The sequence below is a fragment of the Monodelphis domestica genome, chromosome 3 (genome assembly GCF_027887165.1).
Source record: "Monodelphis domestica isolate mMonDom1 chromosome 3, mMonDom1.pri, whole genome shotgun sequence".
Classification (NCBI taxonomy): Eukaryota; Metazoa; Chordata; class Mammalia; order Didelphimorphia; family Didelphidae; genus Monodelphis; species Monodelphis domestica.
The window spans coordinates 65,887,426-65,910,592 of record NC_077229.1 but is presented as its reverse complement, the minus strand read 5'-3'; the positions used below and the strand labels follow the sequence as shown (position 1 = coordinate 65,910,592).

The window sequence follows — 23,167 nt, the reverse complement described above, 5'->3', positions numbered from 1 at the left end:
GAAATGAGTCTCTCATCAAAAGAATTTGAAGCAAAGATTTTTCCCTCCAATTACCCGAATCCCTCCTCATTTTGCCTACATTGGTTTTGTTTTTGGGGAAAAACTATTTTGTCATAAGTTAACAACAGTGTCCATTTTTATCTTGCTCTCCTATCTTTCCCTCATGTGATCATAAACTGTCCCCTCGTCCATTACCATGAAAGATACAATTTTCCTCATCACTCTCGTTTGTTTTATATCACCTTTTGTATCTAACTCATGTACCCATTTGGAGTTTACTTTGTCATGTCATACAAGACATTGGGCCATCCCTAATTTCTGCCAGACTAATTTGCATTATTCCCAGCAATTTTTGTCATGTAATCAGTTCTTAACTTTGAAACTGGATTCAACCTCCTAATTTTACTTGTGAGAAAACTAAGGCAAAAACATAGGACGTGGCATGGCCATGATTTCAACCCAGGTATTCTGACTACAAAGGCACAATTTTAATACTTCCAGAAATGGTGTGTATGGCTAGAGATGTGTTCAGGTTTTCATTAGTGGGTTCATTCTGCTGAGTTTCCAACTGAGGAAGGACTAGAACAGTGCCCCCTGGAGTCATGATGATGATAATGGTCATCATAACTGACATTTAGATAGAACTTGAAGGTTTACAAAGCATTTCCTCTCATTTGAATAACATTTGTAAGGCTCAGACAATGTGATATCTTTCCTTCTGTACAGCAGCAGGGAGCTCCTACTCCAAGACATTCACCCTCAACTTTACCATCACCAACATGTTTTATACACCAGACATGGGTGAAAGGGGCTCCAACACATTTAAGGCTGCTGAGAATGTCCTGCAAGTTCTGGTGAGACTCCATTCCCCTTCCCCTACCTTCTCTCCCCCATGCTGCCTTCCTTAGCCCTGATTATCCAGGCTTGGTCTAGTCAGGTTCTCAGAAGTTCCTTTCTCCCCTTTTGTTTTCAGCTGAAGTTCTTATTTGGAATGAGCAACCTTGGCTCTCACTATTCTGCATGCAGTGTGAACTTGCTGAGGTGAGAATCCTGCAAGATGTCCACTCAAATAGCAAAGACCACGCTTTCCCATTTGACTTAGATTTTGTCCAGGCTGCTGCTGCTTCTCCTTCCCAATAGCAATTCCTTCTTTCCCACGATGTAATGGATAAAATTCCCCAACCAGCAAGCCATTAGAAACATTCCAGGCATCCTCCTATCCTTTATGTGGTGAAGAAAAACTTCTTTCCACATAAGTCTTCCAAATTTAAAACTCCATGTGAGAAGGAATAACATGGCAGGCACCAAGTGAGTGGGTAGAAATTGATTGATTCAAACACATATCAGCATTGATTTTCTCTAGAATTGGAGGATTATATTTTAAAAGTTGGAAGGGGCAGTAGAGGTCATCTAGACCATTCCCTTCATTTACAGATGAAAAATGAAGAACCAAGGATAGTTCAATAACTTTTATAATGTCAAAGATAATTGTCCAATTCCAAATTTGAACACAGGCCCTTTGACTTTAAGTCCAAGTTCTTTCTACTACTCTAAGGAAACTACTGAAGATAATCAGACCCCATACATACTTGTAAACATAAAAATAAGTAAATATACAGAGCACTGCCAACTCCAGTTTGGTGAATAAAGTGCTAAGCATGGATTCAGGAAGAACACAGTTCAAATTCTCTCTTAGACACATACCACTTTGTGACCTTGTGCAAATCACATAACCTGCCTTAGCCTCGATTTCATTCCTCTATAAAAGAAAGGGGCTGAATTTGGGGTTTCTAATGTCCTTGTCAACTCTAAATTTACAATCCTCTTTAAACATTTGTTCAAAGTTGTTGACTTCTCTCTAGAGTGTCCTCTGAATAACTAAATTTCAGAAACGAAACCAATGGTGTCAACCTCAAAAGGAGGTCATTAAATTATACATCAGGGTCCCTAAGGCCTGCATTTTGACTCTGAAAACCATACATATTTATATATTACCTTTTAAATTAGTAAACTAACACATTAAAATCAGATTGGAATTACACTTTAATCAGGACTGACACTTTAATCTGGTTCCTATGACCCTCAGGAAGGGCTATGTTTGACACCTCTTGTATGTTTTTGACACCTCCTGTCTGAAACATCAATTTCCAGGTCTCTGAAGAATGGGACAGCAACAGGAGTGGGTGTCCTGTGTACTTTTCAGGAAGATTCCTCCAACTCTGTCCTGAACAAAGAGAAGGTTTACTGGGAGCTAAATGAACAGATTCAAAGAAGAAGGCTAAAACATGTGCTTATAGAGAGGGACAGCCTCTTTGTGGATGGTAAATATCTTGATTTGGGAAATGTACTTCTCTTTCTCTGGGTGGTGCCTGTTCCAGAATACAACCCATCTGCCCCAAATTCTTCTCTCCTTTTGAGCCTCCTATTTTACTTGGTTTCACTATGACACTCCTGGGCACTGGCCCACAAAGTGGTGCCAAACTAGGAAGACCTAGGGAGCTCACTTATAAAGATCAGAAGAGGCTGGTTTGTTCTTATGCTCCTTGAACCAAGAAGTATGCCATAAATCCCTTCCTCTTGAATGTTGAAGCACCATTTCCCCATCCCTATGGTCCCCCAAACATCTCCTCTCCATTCCACCATTAACCTTTTTCCCACAGAGAGATACCGTACTCAAAGGTTTATGTGTTCTCTCTCTGTCTCTGTTTCTGTCTCTGTGTCTCTCTGTGTCTCTCTGTCTCTGTCTCTGTCTCTGTCTCTGTCTCTGTCTCTGTCTCTCTCTCTCTCCCCTGTCCCACTCTGTGTCTCTCCTCACCTATCACTTTCTATATTTCTTCTTTGTTCTTTCCCTCTATATTCTCTTTCTTTTTTGTTTTCTCTATTCTCTATCTTTCCCACACTCTTATCTTTATAACTTTTCTGACGTATTATCTTTTTTCTATCCTGTTCTTCTTTCTTCTTCCCTTCTTTCAACTACTGTTCCTTGCATTTTTCTTTCCTGCCCTTACCTTCTCTCCAACACTTGTTCCCTCTGAATTTCTTTGTTCTTTTTTTATTACCATTCCCCACTACAGGGTATCACCATAAGCAACCAGGCATCATATCCACAAAGAGTGAGTTTTCAATTTCTTTATTTTCTGGGTTTTTTTGGGGGACAATATCAGGAAAGATATTTTTCACCCTTTTCGATGGGAGCAGTGCAGGGCACAGGAATAAAAATTAGTTTTAGGATTTCAGAATTTGATATCTTATTAAATATGGCTAATGTTGAGACATTATTTCCTCATTGGCCTATGTTTTTATTTGCAATTAAAACATATCTAAATTCTTCAGTGGAAAAAAAAATTCAGCCCATGGAATTTAAAAATCAGGCTGTCTATCTCCTTTATAGCCTGGTATATAGAAGGTATCTCCCAGCATTCCAGTGTCTTGGGCTTCTCACCCATATCCTTCATTCATGAATGTTGGCCACTGGTTTTCATTAATAATGTTTTTATTCTCTGCTCCTTCATTAACTACACTCTTTCAAATCATGTCTCTTACTCAGTCATCATTTACCTCTGGCAGTACAGTTAGGAAATGCCTAATGCCTAACTTCTCTTCTGTTTTTACACCTAATTTCTCATCCAAGGACATGAAGTAGGAAATGGAGAGGGCAGGAGAGACCCAGTCCCAGGTGTCATATATGACAAAGAATGAAATGATTTCTCCTCACAATGTCCTGGTATTTTATCAATGGTGTCAATAACTACAGAGATGAATACATGTTGAATAAAAACTAAGAAGAAATTAGAATTAACAAGGTAGTTAGGGAGGAAGAGTATAGGGAATCATGAAAGGAGGTGCTAGTGCTGAATGTTGACAAAAGAGGGGGTTGGGGTGGGGGCTAGGTCCTCTGAGTTGGAGGTGAGGAAGGATGGCATTCCTGGTAGAGAAGATAGCTAGTGCAAAGAGTGCAAAGACATAGCCATGGGAGAGGAAGTTTCCCATACCAGGGAAAGGGAGAGGGCCATATTAGCAGAATTATATACTGTAGGAGGAAGAATAACATCCAATGACCCTGGAGAACGGGGTTGAGTGTTAAATGTGAATGCCTTACATTAACAAGATAGAGAAAAGGCAGATCTAAAATTGTGCATTGAACCAAAAAAAATAGAAGAACAACTAATCAGAAATCTCTAACTAAAGTCAAAATAGGAAATCCTAACTAAAAGAGACAAAATTGAAAGTGTGAGTGCTACTAAACTAATGAACAAAGAGTTGGTTTCATGAAAAAAAAAATCTATCTGTTCTATATATCATCGAGCATTGGTTAGTTTGATTGAAAAAGTAAGAAGAAAATCAGATTACCAGTATCAAAAGTATAAAGGATGACTTCCATCCTCAATGAAGACGAAATTAAAGCATCATTAGCAGATGATTTACCCAATTATATAAGAAAAAAACTGATAATCTAGTGGAAATGTCTAAATATTTACAAAAATATAAATTTCCCAGATTAACAAAGGAAGAAATAGTATATTTATGTGATCCTATTTCAGAAAAAATAAATTGACCAAAGAATTGTCAAAGAATTCCCCAAGAGAACTGCTCAAGGCCATATGGGTTCACAAGGGAATTCTCTCAGATCTTTGAAGGGCAATTAGTCCCAATGGTATATAAAGTTTTTGGCAAAATTGTCCAAGAAGGAGTGTTACCAAATGCTTCTTATGACACAAATTTAGTGCCTGATACCCAATGCAGGAAGGGAAAATCAAAGAAAATTATAGATCCATTTCCTTAATGAATATTGATATAAAATCTTAAATAAAATACTAACAAAGAGACTCCAGTAACATATCACTAAGATCATTCACCACGACCAGGTGGGATTAATACTAGGAATGCAAGCCTGGTTTAATATAAGGAAAACCATCAGCATAATTGACTAGATCAATAATGAAATCAATACAAAATATATGATTATCTCATTAGATGATGAAAAAGAAACCTTGAAAAGATTCAACACATATTCTTGTTAAATAAAAAAGAGAAACAGTAGGAATGAATGATAATTCCTTAAAATGCCAAGTAGTATCTTAAAACATTAGCCAAGTGTCAACTGCAATGGGGATAACTTAGAAGCCTTCTACAATAAAATTAGGGGTGAATGAAGGACGCCCTTTATCACTATTGTTTAATATCATATTAGAAATTACAGCTTTAAAAATAAAGGTAAGAAATAAATTGAAGGAATTAACCTAGGCAAACATTTAAAAAAAAAAAACCTTTACCTCCCTCCCCCATTGAGAAGTCAAAAGATATAATAGCCATTATCCATATGAAGTCATGCAAAACATTTCAACATTAACCATGTTGTGAGGAGAAAAAACAACCAAAATAAAGAAAATTAAAATATCTGCTTTAGTCTGTACTCAGAATTCATCAGTTCTCTGTCTCGAGGGAGTTAGCATTAGTGGAGAGCTTAAAAGCTAAAGAGACTGGGTCAGCTGCCTGGTTCAGTGGAAGAGATCCAGACCTGGAGAATCGATGATCTTACATTGAAATCTGAGCTCAGACATTTGCAAGCTGTGTGACACTGGACAAATCATTTAATCCCAATTGCCTAGCATTTTCCAGTCTTCTGCTTAAGAACTTATATTTAGTATCCAGGCTTAGGCTGAAGGTAAGGGATTTGATATAATAATCTAAAGAAACGATTTTATAATTTAAACAGGTGAAGTCTGTGTTCTTGTCCTTTCCTAAGACAAATTTCTAAGTCCATGAGGACTCATTGTATAAACTCTCTTGGTAGATTGTAAGCTTCTCGAAGGCAGGGTATGTTTTATTTTTGTCTCCAAGTTTTCAATACCAAGAACCATGCCTAGCTTAGCATAGCTTCTTAATAAGTGTCTGTTGATTGATTTTTTACAAGAGAAAAAATTTGTAAAGTACTTTGCACATTTGAAAGTGTTCCATTTTATCATCATTATATGAAAAATATATTTACCTTTCAACTTATGACTTAATGTGTTATCTATCCTGGGTCTCCTTTTCTGGTTACTGAATTTTCAGATTTGAGAAGCATTGCTGGTAAGGGTAGGGGGAGAAGGTTATAAGGATAATTTTTAGTGTTTTGACTTAAAATCTAAAATAAGTGGTCGCCATGGGAAAATCCCAAATGTGAAAACCCCCAAGTCAGCTGGGATTTATTGAGTTTTTAATTGATAAAGGGAGAAGGAATTAAGGGGAGAAAGTGAGAGATAGAGATCTCTCTCTCCCCCCTCTCTCTCTCTCTCTCTCTCTCTCTCTCCCTCTCTCTCTCTCTCTCTCTCTCTCTCTCTCTCTCTCTCTCTCTCTCTCAGGAGAGAGAGGGAGGGAGAGAGAGAGAATGAATACTGCATTGGCTTAGGCTGAGCCAAGTAGTAGAAAAAGGCCTAGGGCTGAGCCTAAGGGAGAGCAAGTCAGTTTTATTACTCACCACAAGACCATCTCCAGGCTGGGTTCTTCCACTCCAAAAAGAAATTATTCTCCAAACTGAATTCAATTTTAACTGAATTCAATTGTCTTTTTATCCCTTCCTTTTAAAGAAATTTTCTCTTTTGTCACCTCCCCTAAATTTTCATGTCTATGAATCACAGTAGACATCTTTTCCCAGGATTGCCCATTCTTAGTTTTCCCCTTCTTTGTTTTTCACCTTCTCTGGTTAGATTAAATTTTCTGAGTCCTTCACACATCTTTGTTTAGATTGTCCTTTGTAAGGTACTTGACCTTTTTAGGTACCAATTTAACCATTACAGGTACTTAAAACCTTTTTGTATTAGATCTAAAAATAATCTTAGCTTAAGTTTTAGCTTCACTATAATGTATGAGTTAAGGAATTTCATTGTTCAATCAGGAGTTTACATTATCTTCCCCTAAGGCACTGTCTGAGTAGGGTGGAGTAAATTTAAAAGTACCCAATACATTCCTGATTCATGTTAGACCAAATATCTCCATTGTTACAATAAGGTAATAGTTTAAATAAAATCTTCTAAGGTACAGTATGAGTAGATTTTAAGTTTCAAATGGGTTAGGAGTAGAGAAGAAATGATAAATTAAGCATCAACTATGTACCAGGCTCTGGAGGGAGATGCTATTATTATCCTCATTTTATAATTGAGAAAATGGAGGCATAATTTAAGTGACTTGAGAACTCAATGGGAGTACAGACCAGCTCAGGTACCATTGTTTCCAAAATGTTTTCTGAAGTCACTATTTGAGCACCAGGGACAGATGGCCAGGAGTCTGAAAATCAGAACACAGCTACCCTGGCAGCCAGCATTGCTCCAATAGTGAGGATCAGTCCTGTGGTGACCAGGATCCTTCTGCTGTCAAACATCATTATCTCTATAGCGTGGATATGGAGACTGAATCAAGCTCACTTTCCTGGACTGCCAGGCCCTCATCACAGGGGGAAACAAGCCACCTTATTGGTGAAACACTCCTTGGTAAAAGGAACTCAATGTGGCCAAGCCTCATTCCTCCCTTTACCTTTTGTGCAGCCTCCACAAGCACAGGCTCACCTGGGGCTACCTCCTCATTGGAGAACTCCAGGTTAGCCAGTCTGACTGTAGAGTCTCAGAGGAGTTCAGGAGAAACATCAACTCTCGCTATCATCCTGACTCCAGCTAGCACAAAGGAAAGTTGGAAATCAGTTTCTCTGAGCCCAGCTCCCACAGTACAGAAGGCAGCAGCGCTAGGGCAGAGACAACTTCTCTTTTTGCTCATGTACCTGTTAGCTCTATCCTGTTCCTAAGGAAGAATGTTTGAAGCAGGCTTCCTCTTTAGCCCTGGAGGATGGGGGCCAGATGTGTCCATGGAGGATACCTTAATATCTCAGGGGAAATCACTTTCCCTCCCATTTCCCTCTTAGAGCTTCTTTTTTTGGTACACTTAAGATCTTGTTGGGTCTGTTGGGTGAGTGAATGCCTTTCAGGATCCTTCATCTCTCTATAGTAGCACATTCTGCTGGTCCCTGAGCTATAAGGACCCTTCTGTGGTGATTAGTATTGAGTCTAACATATATGGAGCCTGTAGAATTATAGCAAGATAGGGAACATTTCCTTAGGCAATATCAGTCAGTCAGTGAGTTTATAACCATTCATTGTGTCTGCTCTTATTCCCCACACTCTGAAGAGCACAGGGGATAAGAAGAAAGGCACCCTTAATCTTAAGAAGCATACAGTCTAATTGGAGAGACAATAAGCCAACAACAATGTATACACAATCTAAAATAAGATTAGTTGGAGATAATTAAGAAAATCAGGGCACTAAAATTTAGAAGGATCACGTAAGAATCAGAGGAGCTCTTAGCAGGGACTTTATGAAAGTCATGGAAATGAGGAAAGAATACCAGATTTTTCTTCCAAAGATCAAAAATTACAACATGACATTTGGATATATTCATAAAAATTGCAGTAGTTATGTTTCTAGAGTAGGGCTTTACTTGAGAGTGGCCCCTTCCCAGATGGGGAAGTAGGAAAACTGTCATTAGATTTGGAGAGTTTATAAAAAATGAGAGAATGGGAATACTAGAGAGATTCTCTGCTAGATGAAGGATGAAATAAAGAAGGTACATATTTTGGAGTTTCCTTCAGAATATAAAGGGACAACATATTGTCCTTTGTACCCCCTACTCCTGCGGCTGAGATATATGCCCTCATTTATTCCTCTAGAGAGTGAGATTGCTGTAGGACCCGTCACCCTTATCCCAGACTATGGAGCACCAGGAGATATGACATCAGTGACTAGTGGCCTCCTGACCTATGAATCCACAGTAGGTGCCATTGGTAAGAAATTATTAATTTTCTTTCTATTATACTGGTATTCATCCTTGCTCTGGGCCCTTGTTTTACAGCTTGGAGATATGATATGGACTCATCTTCATATTCTGAGTACAGGATACTCACTGATGGGGGAGTTTGTGATTAGGTTGTAAGACCTGGCAACTTCCTCTGTCCCATTACTGTCTGCCCAGATGTATACCATGATACCAGCCTTTGAATGAAGAGCTCATGGAGGATTTTGTCCATTTCTTGTGTTAGTTAGTGTGTATACATATAATTTACTATGCTAAAAGTCCACTACTGAAGGACAGGCTTTCCTATGCCCAGCACCTAAAACCCTGAATGGGGTACCTGATTAGTAACAAATGATTACTGCTTCATTTTCCATTTAACCTGAGCAGGTATCTAACAGGCATTTTGTCTGAGCCAGGATCCCTATCTCATCTGAGGGCAAGATGACCGGAGAGATCCATGTAGATGATGATATGTAGATTTCAGTCTCTTCTTATTTAATACTTTCTCATGGTGGCCATGCACCCTAGAGCAGAAGTAGATCATAATATCTGTCACAGACCTTTTTATTTTGAAAGTGCTTGTTAGGGAGAAGGTGCTCTTCTCAGGAAGGACAAACTCCTCACAGGCTCTGGGGATATCTGTCCAAATAACCCCAAACTTCTTCCATCAACCCTTAGGCACACTTTAACTAACTACTTTGGTCATAGAATTCTCTACTGAGACTTCAGGGACTCTGAAGAAAGTGAGTGGATCTGACTAGGGAAGAGAACCAACAGATTCCACCAGTATCCCTGTGACTGGCTCTACTGGGAGAGATTCTATTTCAGACACTGAAACAGACATACATGTCATGGAGACAACTCCAAGAGCCACAGCCACTCAAGACCCACTTCTCACTGCACCCACTGGAACAGGTCACAGGAGAACTGTGTCCTCTCCCATCTCACCCTCAGCTCCAAGTGAGATATCCTCTAGAGTCACCATGGCAATTGCAAAGCCCTCACTCTCCATGACTCCAGTAGAACCCACATGGCTCCAGTGGTCCCTTAAACATCACCCTATCTGGAATAATTTTTTGTACACCCCTTGCAGACACACCTATGGCAGAAATAGCTCCTCGAGAGAGTTCCAGTACCCCCCTTTCTCCATGGCCCACTCCAGTTGATTCTTTCAATACTGCTAACTCAGCCCCAGGAACTGAAATCACCTCCATTGTGCCTCTATCTTCACTTCCAAGAGCCACAGGTGCCACAGAAACCATACCAAATCATGATTCATCAATGAGACATACCACACTAGAGCCAGGCTCAGCTTCCCTAACTTCCACTGCTACCAGCACCATTCCAACATTATCTGGAGAAGATGCAAACACCCCATTGTTGTCTATAGAAGGACCAACAGAAGATAAAACAGTGTCCAGGACCTTCCCAGAGAATTTAGACACTCCTGGTATCACTCACAGGGAGCACTACTTCACAGGTCCTGGAATAACTTTTCAACCTGACATGGCCTCTACTTCTCTGGCCAATTTAAGTGAAGGGATCAGTTACTCCAGAATTGTACCCTCATCCCCTTTAGAGAGTAGGAAAAGCACTGCCATGTTTGGAATCTGGATAAGCCCAGCTGAACCTCTCACTCTGGAGCCCAAGAAGCCCACCCCTCCTGAGGGTTCACCAGTGACTGAATTTAGCAGCAGGGAAAGTGGACATTTACAGAATAGTTTGGCCACAGGCAGCACTACAGAATCAGATATCAGTACACTCATCCCTGGCAATTTTCATCCTTCTGAGGGCACTGCTAACCTCATATCAAGCCCAGTGGAAGGCTCCAGCCCAAAGGCATCTGTCTATACCTCTCTACCCCACACCTCAGGTACTACAGGGACCAGGATTGGAGAAGAGACAGACTCATCCTTGGTGTTGACTACACCAGCACCTGCTGTCTCTATCAGCAGCATCTCTGGGGCTCTCCTTGGTACAAGAACAGTGGTTCCATGGTCTTCGAATTCAGCTGAAGCTACAGATCTTACCATGAATCGCCTTGATCCTATATCCATGTTGCCATCCAAATTCTCCACTTCATCTCCTGTAACATTTTCAGGGGTTACTTACAAGGCTGAAGACAAGAGCTCCAATGTTCCTGGGACTGACAGCATAAGTATCATCTTCAGCAGCAAGGTCACAGACAGGGTCTCTCTCCATCCTGAGATCACTCCTAACCAAAATCTACTGGGCACAATGGAAGAGAGCACAGGTGCTTTGCTGACCCCTTCTTTGCCTGGACCTCCTGGGTCTTCAGCTGCTAATATGGGAAGTGTATCAAACATGTCAGGTACCAATACTGGCTCAACTCCACAGGTGACTTTAGCTTATGAAATCTTAACTAGAGACTTAGAGAAGACCTCAAACTTCCCACTGGCCATGGAAAATACAACTAAGACTGTCCCAGCCAAGATGATGGGTAATAAATACCTCCATGGCTTCCATGAGCCCAGATGCTCAAGTGGGCTCAGCATTGCTTCTTACCACCACCAGCAGCCCTGTGGCTCTCCCTGGACAAAGCACAGTTCCTATTTTGTCAACCATAGCTGAAGCTGGGGCTCTCACTATCACTGGGACAGATAGCACTCCTACATGGCAAAGCACACACTCTTCTTCAACTACTATAACATCATCTAAGGATACCCCCATGACCAAGAACATGAGATCAGCTTCCCCCAGGACTCACTCCAAGCATCTAATTTCCAGCACAAAAATCACGGACATTGTTCCCTTTTCCCCTGTGGTCACTCTTAGCCATAAGTTTCCAAGTTCAGTGGTAGAGAATAACACAGATGCCCCACTGACAACTCCTAAATCCCCAGTGGTCTCAGACGCTCATCCTGGAGGCTCATTGGTCACCTCTGCTGACTCAGCTGTCCTGGGGACGACAGCTCATGGTGAGCCACATGAAATCTTAGAAAAAGGCTCAACACTTTCTGTGAACACGTTTACCACAAAGATCAGAGAACATACTGTTACAGCAAAAGTGATAGAAGGTAGCACTTTAGCTCCTCCAAGGATTAACACAGGAGTTGAAGGAAGATCATCTATTCCTTTTACTACAAATCTAGGAGAGATTCCAAAAAGTTCTGAGGCTGTGACTCCCAGAGACACAAGTCCTTCTACAGTGAGTCCTTTTCATATTGGATTGGGTATAGGTCTGGATGCTGTTTTCCAGGCTGAGCTGTCTGAAATTCAAGGTCCACTAATCATCATTGAAATCCCACAGGAGAGTGATGCAGGATTCCCATTAACTTTTACTGCAACTGAGGCAACTAGAGCAAGGACCATAACATCTTCCACTCTCATCTCAGGATTGGGGGAGAGCCAGTCTTCCATAGGCAGCATTTCAGGAACAGAGGCCATCAGAGACTCTCCGACCTTGTTCTCTCCTTTAGAAAGCACCAGGACACATGCCTCTAGTCTTGAGTATGCATTGAGCTCTGAACAAGCACTGTCCACTCTGCCAATTAAGAAATTACTTGAAATGGTCACCAGCACACTTACTTTTGTTTCCAAAATGCCTTCTGAAGTCACTGCTTTGGCACCAAGGACAAATGCCCAAGGGTTTGAAAGTCACAGCATGTCTACCCTGGAGGCCAGTGATGCCCTAGCAGTAGGCACTGGCCCTGCTGTGACCTTTAACTCTCCACTACCAAGTGTCACTGCTTCTAGCAGCATGGATGTCGATGTGGAAACTGTGTCAAGATTAGCACCCTGGAAAGCCAGATCCTCATCACAAGTAGAAGCCAGTTCTCCCAATCTGGTTGTCACCACAGGAGATGGACCCTCCCTGGGAACAGAACCTCACAATCCCATCCATGAATCTCTGAGCCCAGGGCCAGGCTCCTTTCCTGCCTTAAGTACCCCCAAGGCCTGGACAAGCACAGCTTCCCTTGAAACTGCTACCTCATTAGAGGACCCAGGGCCAGCCGGCCTGACTCTAGAGTCAGAGAGAAACCCACAGGCAACACCAACTCCAGCTATCACCCTGCCTCCAGCCAGCACACTAGAAGTTTGCACAACAGCATCTCCCAGTCCTCCTGACACAACCACAGAGGGCAGGAGTGTCAAGGCAGGGACAGCCTCTGTTTCTGATCAAGTGCCTTCCTCTTCCAGCCTCTTCCCAAGTAAGCATATTTTAAATAAGCTTCCCAGGGATGGAATTGGGGTGTGGCCTTATAAGAAATGGGGAGTGTCTGTCCAGGGAGGGTCAGTTTGTGTCTTTCTAAGGAGAAGGGTCTTCCTCCCTGGTCCTTCCTCTCTATAGCCTTCCAATGGGCCACTGTAGGGACTTTTTCTTGGCTCCATATCTGTTGAATTAGTGTCATCTCTCCAGGCTTCCTCATCTCTATGCAAAGGATAGTTTCACAGTCCCTGTGCTAAAGTGATTCTCCACTTCTTATTGATGGGATTCTGATTCCACTAAATCAAACATATATGGAGGTTGTCCATCAATGAGTCCATGCTTTGAAGGGGAAAAGTTGGTTATTTATCCTGTGGAGAAAAGTCAGAGAAACCATGTATTTTTGGTCTCAGCAGATAGTAGCAACAATGTACTTTCCTTTGGGAGTCCTCTAATAATGACTTGACTGAGCTCTGGGTTCTCCCCTTCTGTCTTCCTGTGGGTGGTGATGCTGGTGTGGTGCCAGTCACACATGCCCAAGGCCATGGAGCCAGGAAGCACAGTAGCACCAATAAGGAGCCCCCTGACCCCTGTGTCTACTATTATGCCCACAGGTAAGTAGGTACCTCCTCTCTGTCTCTGTGTTGGAGGTTTACCCTTTTTAGGGCCTTGTTTCCCCGTCTAACAGAGGAAACATGAAATTATTTTAGAGATCAATCCTCAAGAACTCTTCTGAACCTCTGATTGCTTTCTATGTACAGCCTGGAAATGAGGAGTTTTAGAGGTAGGAGTGAGGTTCCCACTGCTAAGGTCTTTTATACAATCAATAATAGGCACAAAGTTGGAAGGAAACTTTGAAGTGTCAGGTATTATGGATAGCCTCTCTTATTACAGATGTGGATACTGAGGTTTAGAGAAGTAAAGTAATTAGCTCAGGGTAATTGGATATGACTGGAAGTGACCCTCAATGGTCACCTAACTGAACCCCATCATTTTACATGTGGGAAAACTGAGGCCCAGAGAAGTTAAGTGGCATATGCCCAATGCACAAAATTAGAAAGCATCAGATGTGGAATTTAAACCCAGGACCTCTGATTCTAGAGTCATTGTTCTTTCCACTCTATTATGCTGTATGTTCAATGGCCAATAGAGAGTTCAGACTTAGCACCTCACATTAAATGGCTACGGCTCTTTCCACTTCGAGGAACTTTCCTTTTGGGAAACTTCTCCAAGGGCAGTAAATATGTTTTTAAATTTTTATTTACATTCTCATTATTTAGGGTAAGGCTGGGCACATAATAAAAACATTTATTTAATGGTGATTGATTGATTGATTGATTGCTTTGATCTAATGGGTACATTGATAGAGTTCAGTTTATTAGGAAAATTTGTCCTCAAATACCTCTTACACCTACCAACTGCTTGCCTATGGAAAAGGGAAGGGGACGGGAATAAGCATGTATATAGCACCCACTATATGCCAGGCACTATAACAAAGCATTTCTTAGAAATATTGTCTCATTTGGTCCTCATAATAACCCTAGGAGTTTGGTGCTATATTTAGCCCCATTTTGCAGAAGGGGAAACAGAGGCAAGCAAAGCTAAGTGACTTACCCAGGATCACACAGCTAATAAGGTTTGATTTGAACTCAAGTCTTCCTGACTCCAGGCACATCACTCTGACCACTCTCCCACTTAGTTACTTCTATGGTTAGAGCCACCAAGGTTAGAGGACCAGATGTCAGGGGAGACAAGGGTAAGGAATGGAGATAGACCCAAAGCCTCCACTCTTGAACAAAGAACTTTAGGTAAGGTGAATGACATAGATGTGGGTAAGTCACTTTGTCTCTGTGAGACTCAACTTTCTCATCTGTAAAAGGGGATAATAATAGTTGTAGGACTTTCCATTGAAGGTAGGTTTCCATGACCTATGTATTCTCCTTGGCACAATAATTCACTTGGACCTTTGATGATTTCTTGCATTTGGCCTACCCTCTGAGTACCAAATCCAGGGGTTTACCTCCAAGTCTGGCCCTTTCTGAGGTACTGTTCTCCTTCCAGGGAGGCCTGTTCATCCCTAGTTTATGCACTGGTTCCTACATTGTAGTTCTGTGACTCCTGTGACCTGGTCCTACAATGCTCTGGCCTCGAGGTTCCAAAAAACTCCCATAGCCAAGAGAACCTGGAACTGGTCAGAGGCCAGAATTAGAAAACTGGCCCTCTCTGATATCATTGTCCATACTTGTCTCCTGGCAGCCATTTGGCCTGGCAGATAAGATCAAATTTGGAGCTCTGGTGTGCTGGTGATGAGGATGAGGGGACAAATGCCTCTCCATGGTCTTAGGGAAGGAATGGAATCAAACCATCAAGCCATTTTCTGGACAAAAAACTTCAGGGAAGGGAAGTGACTCATGTAACATAAAATCTCCCAAAGGTCTGTTTATTCAGCTCTGACTGAATTTCCTCTCTTCATTTACTTATTGAGCCTGGTAGTAAGCCAGTCTGAACAAGGAGAATTCAGGTATCTATTCACAATAGAAAACTTCCTGTGTTATTAGAGAAAATCAGTATGTCATTCAGCACTGCTAAGAGGCCAGGCCACATCAGATGAGCATGCTGCTTAATAGCCTTTTATCTTTAAAAAAATATCTCTTAATTAAAAAATAATTTTATTCAAAGATATTTTATTTTCCTGGTTACATATAATTAAAAATTTCAATGTATATTTTCTGAAATTATAAGGTCCAAAATGACAGGAAGCCAGTGGGCTCCCAAGAAATGTAGTTCTTTTTTAGGGAAACAGATTTTTCAAATATACAGTTGGGAGACCCATGAAATTAGCAGATCGATCCAGGGCTGCTCTGACCTTTGTTTCATCAATCAACTAACATTAATTAAGCACTTACTATATGCCAGACATTGTGCAAAATGCTGAATATTACAATGCCCTCTATTATAAAAATCAAAAAAATACTAAAACAAACAAACAAAAAAATAAAACCTATCCCTGTACTCCATGACCTTACCAACCAGTGGAGGAGAAAACATGTAAACAAAAACATATAAAACTAGTTTTGTAAAGGATAAATAAGAAGTTGTTTCCTTTATTTTTGTTGTCCCCTTCTGTGTGTACCTTGTTATATTGTCTCTGTAAAAGGTCTCTAGAGTTAGGGGCTTTTTTGATTGTTTGCTCATTTTCCCTATCTAATTATAGGTAGGTTCTGTTTTCTGGGAAGTTGAAGTGCCCTCTTAAACTTCAGTCCTTTCTTGGTGCTAGTTTTGACTTATGTTCTGGGTTATTACTAGTTTATCAGATGGTCTGAGGGCTGAGAACTCTGAGGGCCCCCTCCCCCTCCTGATTCCATTGACCCTTGAGATATGCTGATAGCTTAAAGACTTTCCTCAGGCTTAGATGTGAGCTTTTGATCTCAGTCTGAACTTGATCAGGTCAGGTGCAGATCAGATTCTAATGCCAGGCTTAGGCTCAGGATTTTGGTCTCAAGGTGTTCTTGATTTAATCAGGCACACCCTTGATTGTTCTGTCCAGGAGCTCCAATTCCAATGTTAAATAATGGATGTGACAATGGGCAAACTTGCTACCTTCCTGATCTTATTGGGAAGACTTCTAATTTATCCCCATTGCAGATGATGCTTGCTGATATTTTTAAATACATACTTTTTATTATATTGAGGAAAGTCGCCTGTATTCCTATACTTTCTGTTGTTTCTAATAGGAATGGATGTTGCATTTTGTCAAAGGCTTTTTCTGCATCTATTGAGATAATTGTGTGATTTCTGTTGGTTTGGTTGTTGATATGGTCAATTTTATGAATGTTTGTCTGTACCCCCAAAGAGATAATGGACAAAAAGACTTATACAAAAATATTCATAGCTGCGCTCTTTGTGGTGGCCAAAAATTGGAAAACGAGGGGATGCCCATCAATTGGGGAATGGCTGAACAAATTATGGTATATGTTGGTGATGTAATACTATTGTTCCAAAAGGAATAATGAAGTGGAGGAATTCCATGGAGACTGGAACGACCTCCAGGAAGTGATGCAGAGCGAGAGGAGCAGAACCAGGAGAACATTGTACACAGAGACAAACACACTGTGGTATAATCGAACGTAATGGACTTCTCCATTAGTGGCGGTGTAATGTCCCTGAACAATCTGCAGGGATCTAGGAGAAAAAACACTATCCATAAGCAGAGGACAAACTGTGGGAGTAGAAAAACTGAGGAAAAGCAACTGCCTGCCTACAGCGGTTGAGGGGACATGACAGAGGAGAGACTGTAAACGAACACTCTAATGCAAATATTAACAACATGGCAATGGGTTCGAATCAAGAACACATGTGATACCCATTGGAATCATGTGTCGGCTATGGGGGGTTGGGGGGAGGAAAAGAAAATGATCTTTGTCTTTAATGAATAATGTATGGAAATGATCAAATAAAATACTATGAAATTAAAAAAAAAAAACATCCTTGTAGTCCTGGTATAAATCCTAACTGATCATAGTGAATAATCCTTGTGATAACTTGTTTGACTTTTTTTTGCTAGTATTTTATTGAAGATTTTTGAATCTATATTCATTAAGGAGATTGGTCTGTACTTTTCTATTTCCAGTTTTAGTCTTCCTGGTTTGGGAAATCAGTACAATATTTGTGTCATTAAAGGACTTTGGTAAAACTCCTTCTTTGCTTATTTTGTCAACTACTTTGTATATCATTGGGATTACTTCTTCTTGCAATGTTTGATAGAATTCATTTGTGAATCCATCTGGCCGTGGAGATTTTTACTAAGGGAGTTCCCTGCTGACTTGTTCAATTTTATTTTCTGAGATGGGATTGTTTAAGTATTCTATATCCTCTTGTTCATCTAGGCAATTTATATTTTTGTAGATATTCACCCTTTTCACCTAGATTGTCATGTTTATTGTCATATATTGGGAAAAATTGTTCTTAGTAATTGCCTAAATTTTCTCTTCATTAGAGATGAGGTCTCCCTTTTCACCTTTGATATTATTAATTTGATTTTCTTCTTTCTTTTTTATTAGATTAATCATTACTTTCATTACTTTATCTATTTAATGTGTTTTTTCAAAGTAAAAGCTCCTAGTCTTTTTATTAGTTCAATACTTCTTTTACTTTCAATATTATTAATTTCTTTTTTGATTTTTAGAATTTCCAATTTAGTTTTATCTGGGGATTTTAATTCATTCTATTTCTAGTTTGTTTTTTTTTTTTTTTGAGCTCTACCCTCTCTGATATATTGTTATATGCACTCAGGGATATAAATGTTCCTCTGAGCACTCCTTTGGTTGCATTCCACTGATTTTGATATGTTGTTACTCCATTGTCATTCTCTTCAATGAAGTCTGGACTTGTTTCTTTGATTTGTTCTTTGACCCACCACTTTTGAAGAATTAGATTATTTAGTTTCCAATTAATTTTAAATCTGCCTTTCAATAAGCCCTTATTATTTTTTATTGAAATAGGGTCTGAAAATTGCATTCCTTCTGCTTTTCTACATTTGTTTGCAATGTTTTTATGCCTTAGTGTACACGGTCAGCGATTGTATATGTGCTATGTGCTATTGAAATGTTGCTATATTCCTTTTTCCCTATTTAATTTTCTCCAGATATCTATAAGCTCTAATTTTCAAACATTTCATTGATTTTCCTTACTTCCTTCTTATTTATTTTTTGGTTTGATTTATCTAGTTCTGAAAAGAGAAGGTCAAATTCCCCCACTTGTATGGTTTTTGCTTCTATTTCCTCCTTTATCTCCTTTAGAAATCTGAATGCTATACCATTTGGTGCATATATGTTGAGAACTGATATTTCTTTATTTCTTCTGCATTTCATCAGAATGTAATTACCTTCCTTTCCTCTTTAATGCAATCTATTTTTGATTTAGCTTTGTCTGAAATCATAATTGTTACTCTTGCCTTATTTGTCTCAGTTGTAGCCAAGTAAATTCTACTGTACCCTCTTACCTTTAACCTGTATATGTCTACCTGCTTCAAGTGTGTTTCTTATAGAGAACATAAGGTAGGATTATGGTTTTTAATCCATCGTGTTTTCTACTTCCATTTTATTGGTGAGTTCATCCCATTCACATTCATGGTTATGATTACTGTCTGTCTATATATTCCCCTCCATTTTCATTTCCTCCATTGATTGTGTCTTTTCTCTTATCCTTCTTTCCCTCCCCTCCAACATATCTCTTTCAGTCAGGAAGCTGTGGAGGCTGAAGATAGTAATCCTTGTCCTTCTCACTTCCTTTCTGCCAGCTGCCTGGTCAGAATCCTGAGCTTCCTGTAGTGGTACCAAGTTACTCTGTCATAGTTGCAGCCTTCTCCTTGGGATCCCCAGCAGCAGGATTCTTACTGCTGGTCTCAACATAATAGGTACTGAGTGGTGGAGGAGTGGTGTTGGAGGTTGAACTTTTCTGTCTCCCTGGAGTTTTTCTTCACTATCTATAGATTGGATTGATCCAGTTTAGATGATCTACAGAGCTCAATGAGCTCTGAGGTCAAGCAGGGACCCCAGATGGAGGAGTGGAAACTGAAGGCTATGACCAGGCTTCCCTCCTCTCTGCCCTTCTCCTCTAGTGCTGCCTCTCCGCCAGCTGTGGTAACAACCCTGAACCTGGGTAGCAGTGGTAGCTGGAGCCCCTGCTCTGAGATCCCAGCAACCACCTACTTCTCAGCAGAGTAGGTGGGGTAAGGGACCTGGAAATTTCCTTTTTCTATTCCTTAAACTGAGAATTCAACCTTCTCTGTGTACCTTTTATGTTGAATCAAGTAGGAGGGTACCCCAACTCTGTCCTGTTGTTGTATTTAGTTTTCTGACCTCCTCAAAGAGCTTTTTTTTTCATTGCTATGGATGGGTTTTCATAGAGGATTTGACTTTTGCTGCTTCTAAGCCACCATCTTTTTTCTTCCCCATCCCCTCACTTCCTAATTCTTTTCCTTCCCCCACAAAAGAGCTGTTTTCAATATTTTTGTATATGCAAATCCTTCCCCTTTTTATTTTTTATCTCTTTGAGATAGTAACCAAATAATTGCATTACTGGCTCAAAGAGTATGTACTGTTATAGGCCTTTGGACATAGACCAAGCTACTCTCTGGAATGGTCGAATCAGTTCACAGCTCCCTCAATGAGGCATCAATGTCTCAACTTTTCCATATCCCCTCCATGTTTTGTAATTTTACTTTTCTATCATAAGAGCTAATCTCATAGGTTGTAAGGTGGTACTTCAGATTTGTTGTACTTTGCATTTCTCTAAATAATAATGATTTAGAGTATTTTTGCATGTCTAGAGTTGCATGTCTAAAGAGAGCTTCAATTACTTTGCCTGATAATTCCCTTTACATATCCTTTGACCATTCATCAATTGGGAGATGACTTGTATTATATCAGTTTTGTGAAGGGTAATTTGATAGACATCACATGAGGATTTGTACCTTCTCCACCTCCTTGGTGGAGGTCTCCACCCTCAGCTTTTACTCTTACAAATTTGAATTAGTGGAAACTGGAAAGGAGACTCTTTTCAGAAGAATTGGAAGCAAAAGTCCACCCTATTACCTCATTCCTTGTAATTCTTTTACCTAAGCTATTTTGTTTGGGAGAGGGGGGACTTTTAAATTTCATCTTAAAAACATAGTTCATTTTATCTTGCTATCTATACTATATCCCTCAAGTGATCATAAACTGTCCACCTGTTGATAAATTTGAAAGTTAAAATTTTCCTCATAACTCTCATTTTTTTAGCATTTCACCCTTTATATCTTACTAATTTGAAGTTCATTTCTCTAAGTCAGGCAAGATGTTGGTTCATCCCTAGTTTTTGTCAGATTAATTTTCAGATTTCTTTGAAAAATGTTTTTAAATAATGAGTTCTTACCCTTGAAGGTGGACAAACCTCTTCATTTTACATGTGAGGAAACTAAGGCCCAAAGGTAGGACATGGGAGGGTAAGGATTTGAAGCCAGGTTTTCTGACTTCAAATTCACAAGTTCTTTATAGTGCCAGAGTAATGATAATGATTGTAACAATCAACATTTGAATCAAATTTAAAGGTTAACAAAGCATTTTATCTCATTCATGTAACATTTCTGAGGCTCAGACATGGGACTCTCTTTCTCTCCTGTACAGCATCAGAGAGCTCCTACTTGAAGGTTTTCAACCTCAAATTCACCATCCTCAACCTGTTCTACACAACAGACATGGGTCAAAGGGGCTCCAGCAAATTCAACTCCATTGAGGATGTCCTGCAACCTCTGGTGAGACTCTACCTCCACTCCTCTACCTCCTCTCTCCCAAGCTTTCTTCCTCAGCCCTGGGTATCCAGGCCTGCTATTTATTTAGCGAGGCACTCAGCAGTTCCTTCCTTTCCTTTTGTTTCTAGATCAACAACTTGTTTAGAAAAAGCAGCTTTGGCCCTCACTATTTTGGATGCAGGCTGACTTTGTTAAGGTGAGAGTCATGGGAGCTGATGGTTCAAATAGTAGGAACTAGCACATTCCCATCTGACTTAGATGGTGTCCAGATTGGTTCTTCCTCCACTTCCCTGTTGTAATTCCTTCTTTCCCAAGCTGAGGTGGGTAAAATATCCCAACCAACAAGGCATTAGAAAAATTCTGGGCTCCTTCTAGCCTTTTTCATGTGGAGAAAAGCTCCTTTCCCCACAACTTTTCTAAAGACAATGTTGCAACTGTTTTTACTTTTTCTTTATAGTTCCACATACAAGGAATAACTTAGGAAGTACCAAGTGGTGCTTAGTAAAGGACTGCTTAGAAATTATAAACATTACCTTTCTCTAGAATTAGAGAATTGTAGATTATAAGCTAGAAGGGACTTTCAAGTTCATCTGTATTACTTTCTTCATTTACAGATGAAAAGTGAAGACCCAAGGAGACTTTTCTAGAGTCAAAGATACTGTCAAATCCAGAATTTTAACACAGGCCCTTTAACTTTAAATCCAATGATCTTTCCACTACTCTAAAGAAATTACTGAAAATAATCAGACCCCATACACACTTGTAAACATAGATATGAGTGAATTCACACATCCCTGCCAATTCCACTGTGTCCGATGAGAGTGCTAGGCTTGCAAATAGGAAGACCTGAGTGCAAATTCTCTCTCAAACTCAATGAACTGATGCGGAGTGAAATGAGCAGAGCCAAGAGAACATTGTATACAGAAAGTAAACCATTGTGGAACAATTCAGTGTAATAGATTTTGCTACTAGTAGCAATTCAAGAATCCAGGAAACTCTTGAAGGACTTGTGGGAAAGAATGCTAACCACATTGAGAAAAAGAACTATGGAAGTAGAAATGCCAAAGAAAAACATGGAAATTGGTATCAAGTGATAACAATTTGTACATCAAGTGACAACAATTTGTACAAACCAGTGGAATGGCTTGTTGGCTCTGGGAGGGGAGATTGAAGAAGGGAGGGGAAAGAAAATGAAGCATGGAAACAGTGAAAAATATTTTAAAATAAAAATTAATTTAAGAATTCTCTCTCAGACAATTACCAGTGGTATGATTCTCAGCAAGTCACATAACTTGCTTTAGCCTCAATTTCTTCATCTTTAAAATGGGAAGGTTAATTGTGATCTCTTCCATGTCCTTTTCAACTCTAAATCTATAATTCTTTCCAAACCTTTTTTTTCAAAGTAGGCCACTTCTCTCATGAAATATTCTCTGAATAACTAAATTTCACTAACTAAACTATTGGTGTCAAACTCAAAAGGAAACAGAGGTCACTAAATTGTACATCAAAGTCCTTGTGCCCCACATATTGACTCAGAAAACTATGCAAATTTATATATTTCATCATCAACAGTTTAAGATTAGAGAGGAACTATGAACTACATTTTAGTCTGGTTCAAGTGACTATCAGGGAGGGCCATGTTTAATACTTCTTGTCTAAATCCTCAATTTCCAGATCTATGAAGAATAGGATAGCAACAGGAGTGGATGTCGAATGTGCTTATCAGGAAGATTCCTCCACCCCTGTCCTGGACCGAGAGAAGATTTACTGGGAGCTGAGTGAACAGACCCATGGAAAAACAAGGCTGGGACCCTACATTCTACATAAGGAAAGCCTTTATGTGGATGGTGAGTGAATTGGAACATGCACCTTTGTTTCTCTGAGTGGT

The 23,167-nt window shown here is 40.0% G+C and overlaps 1 protein-coding gene across 1 annotated transcript in view; it reads left to right on the top strand.

Moving 5' to 3' along the window:
- LOC103099832 (mucin-16-like) overlaps positions 1 to 23,167 on the top strand; it is a 136,364-nt gene that overhangs the window by 105,225 nt on the left and 7,972 nt on the right. Inside the window, exons 23-30 of the mRNA XM_056820961.1 lie at positions 727 to 854; positions 974 to 1,041; positions 2,152 to 2,321; positions 3,075 to 3,113; positions 8,697 to 8,810; positions 21,155 to 21,282; positions 21,408 to 21,475; positions 22,954 to 23,126. Of these exons, the coding sequence (XP_056676939.1) occupies positions 727 to 854; positions 974 to 1,041; positions 2,152 to 2,321; positions 3,075 to 3,113; positions 8,697 to 8,810; positions 21,155 to 21,282; positions 21,408 to 21,475; positions 22,954 to 23,126 (888 nt within the window). The remainder of the gene's footprint in view (positions 1 to 726; positions 855 to 973; positions 1,042 to 2,151; positions 2,322 to 3,074; positions 3,114 to 8,696; positions 8,811 to 21,154; positions 21,283 to 21,407; positions 21,476 to 22,953; positions 23,127 to 23,167) is intronic.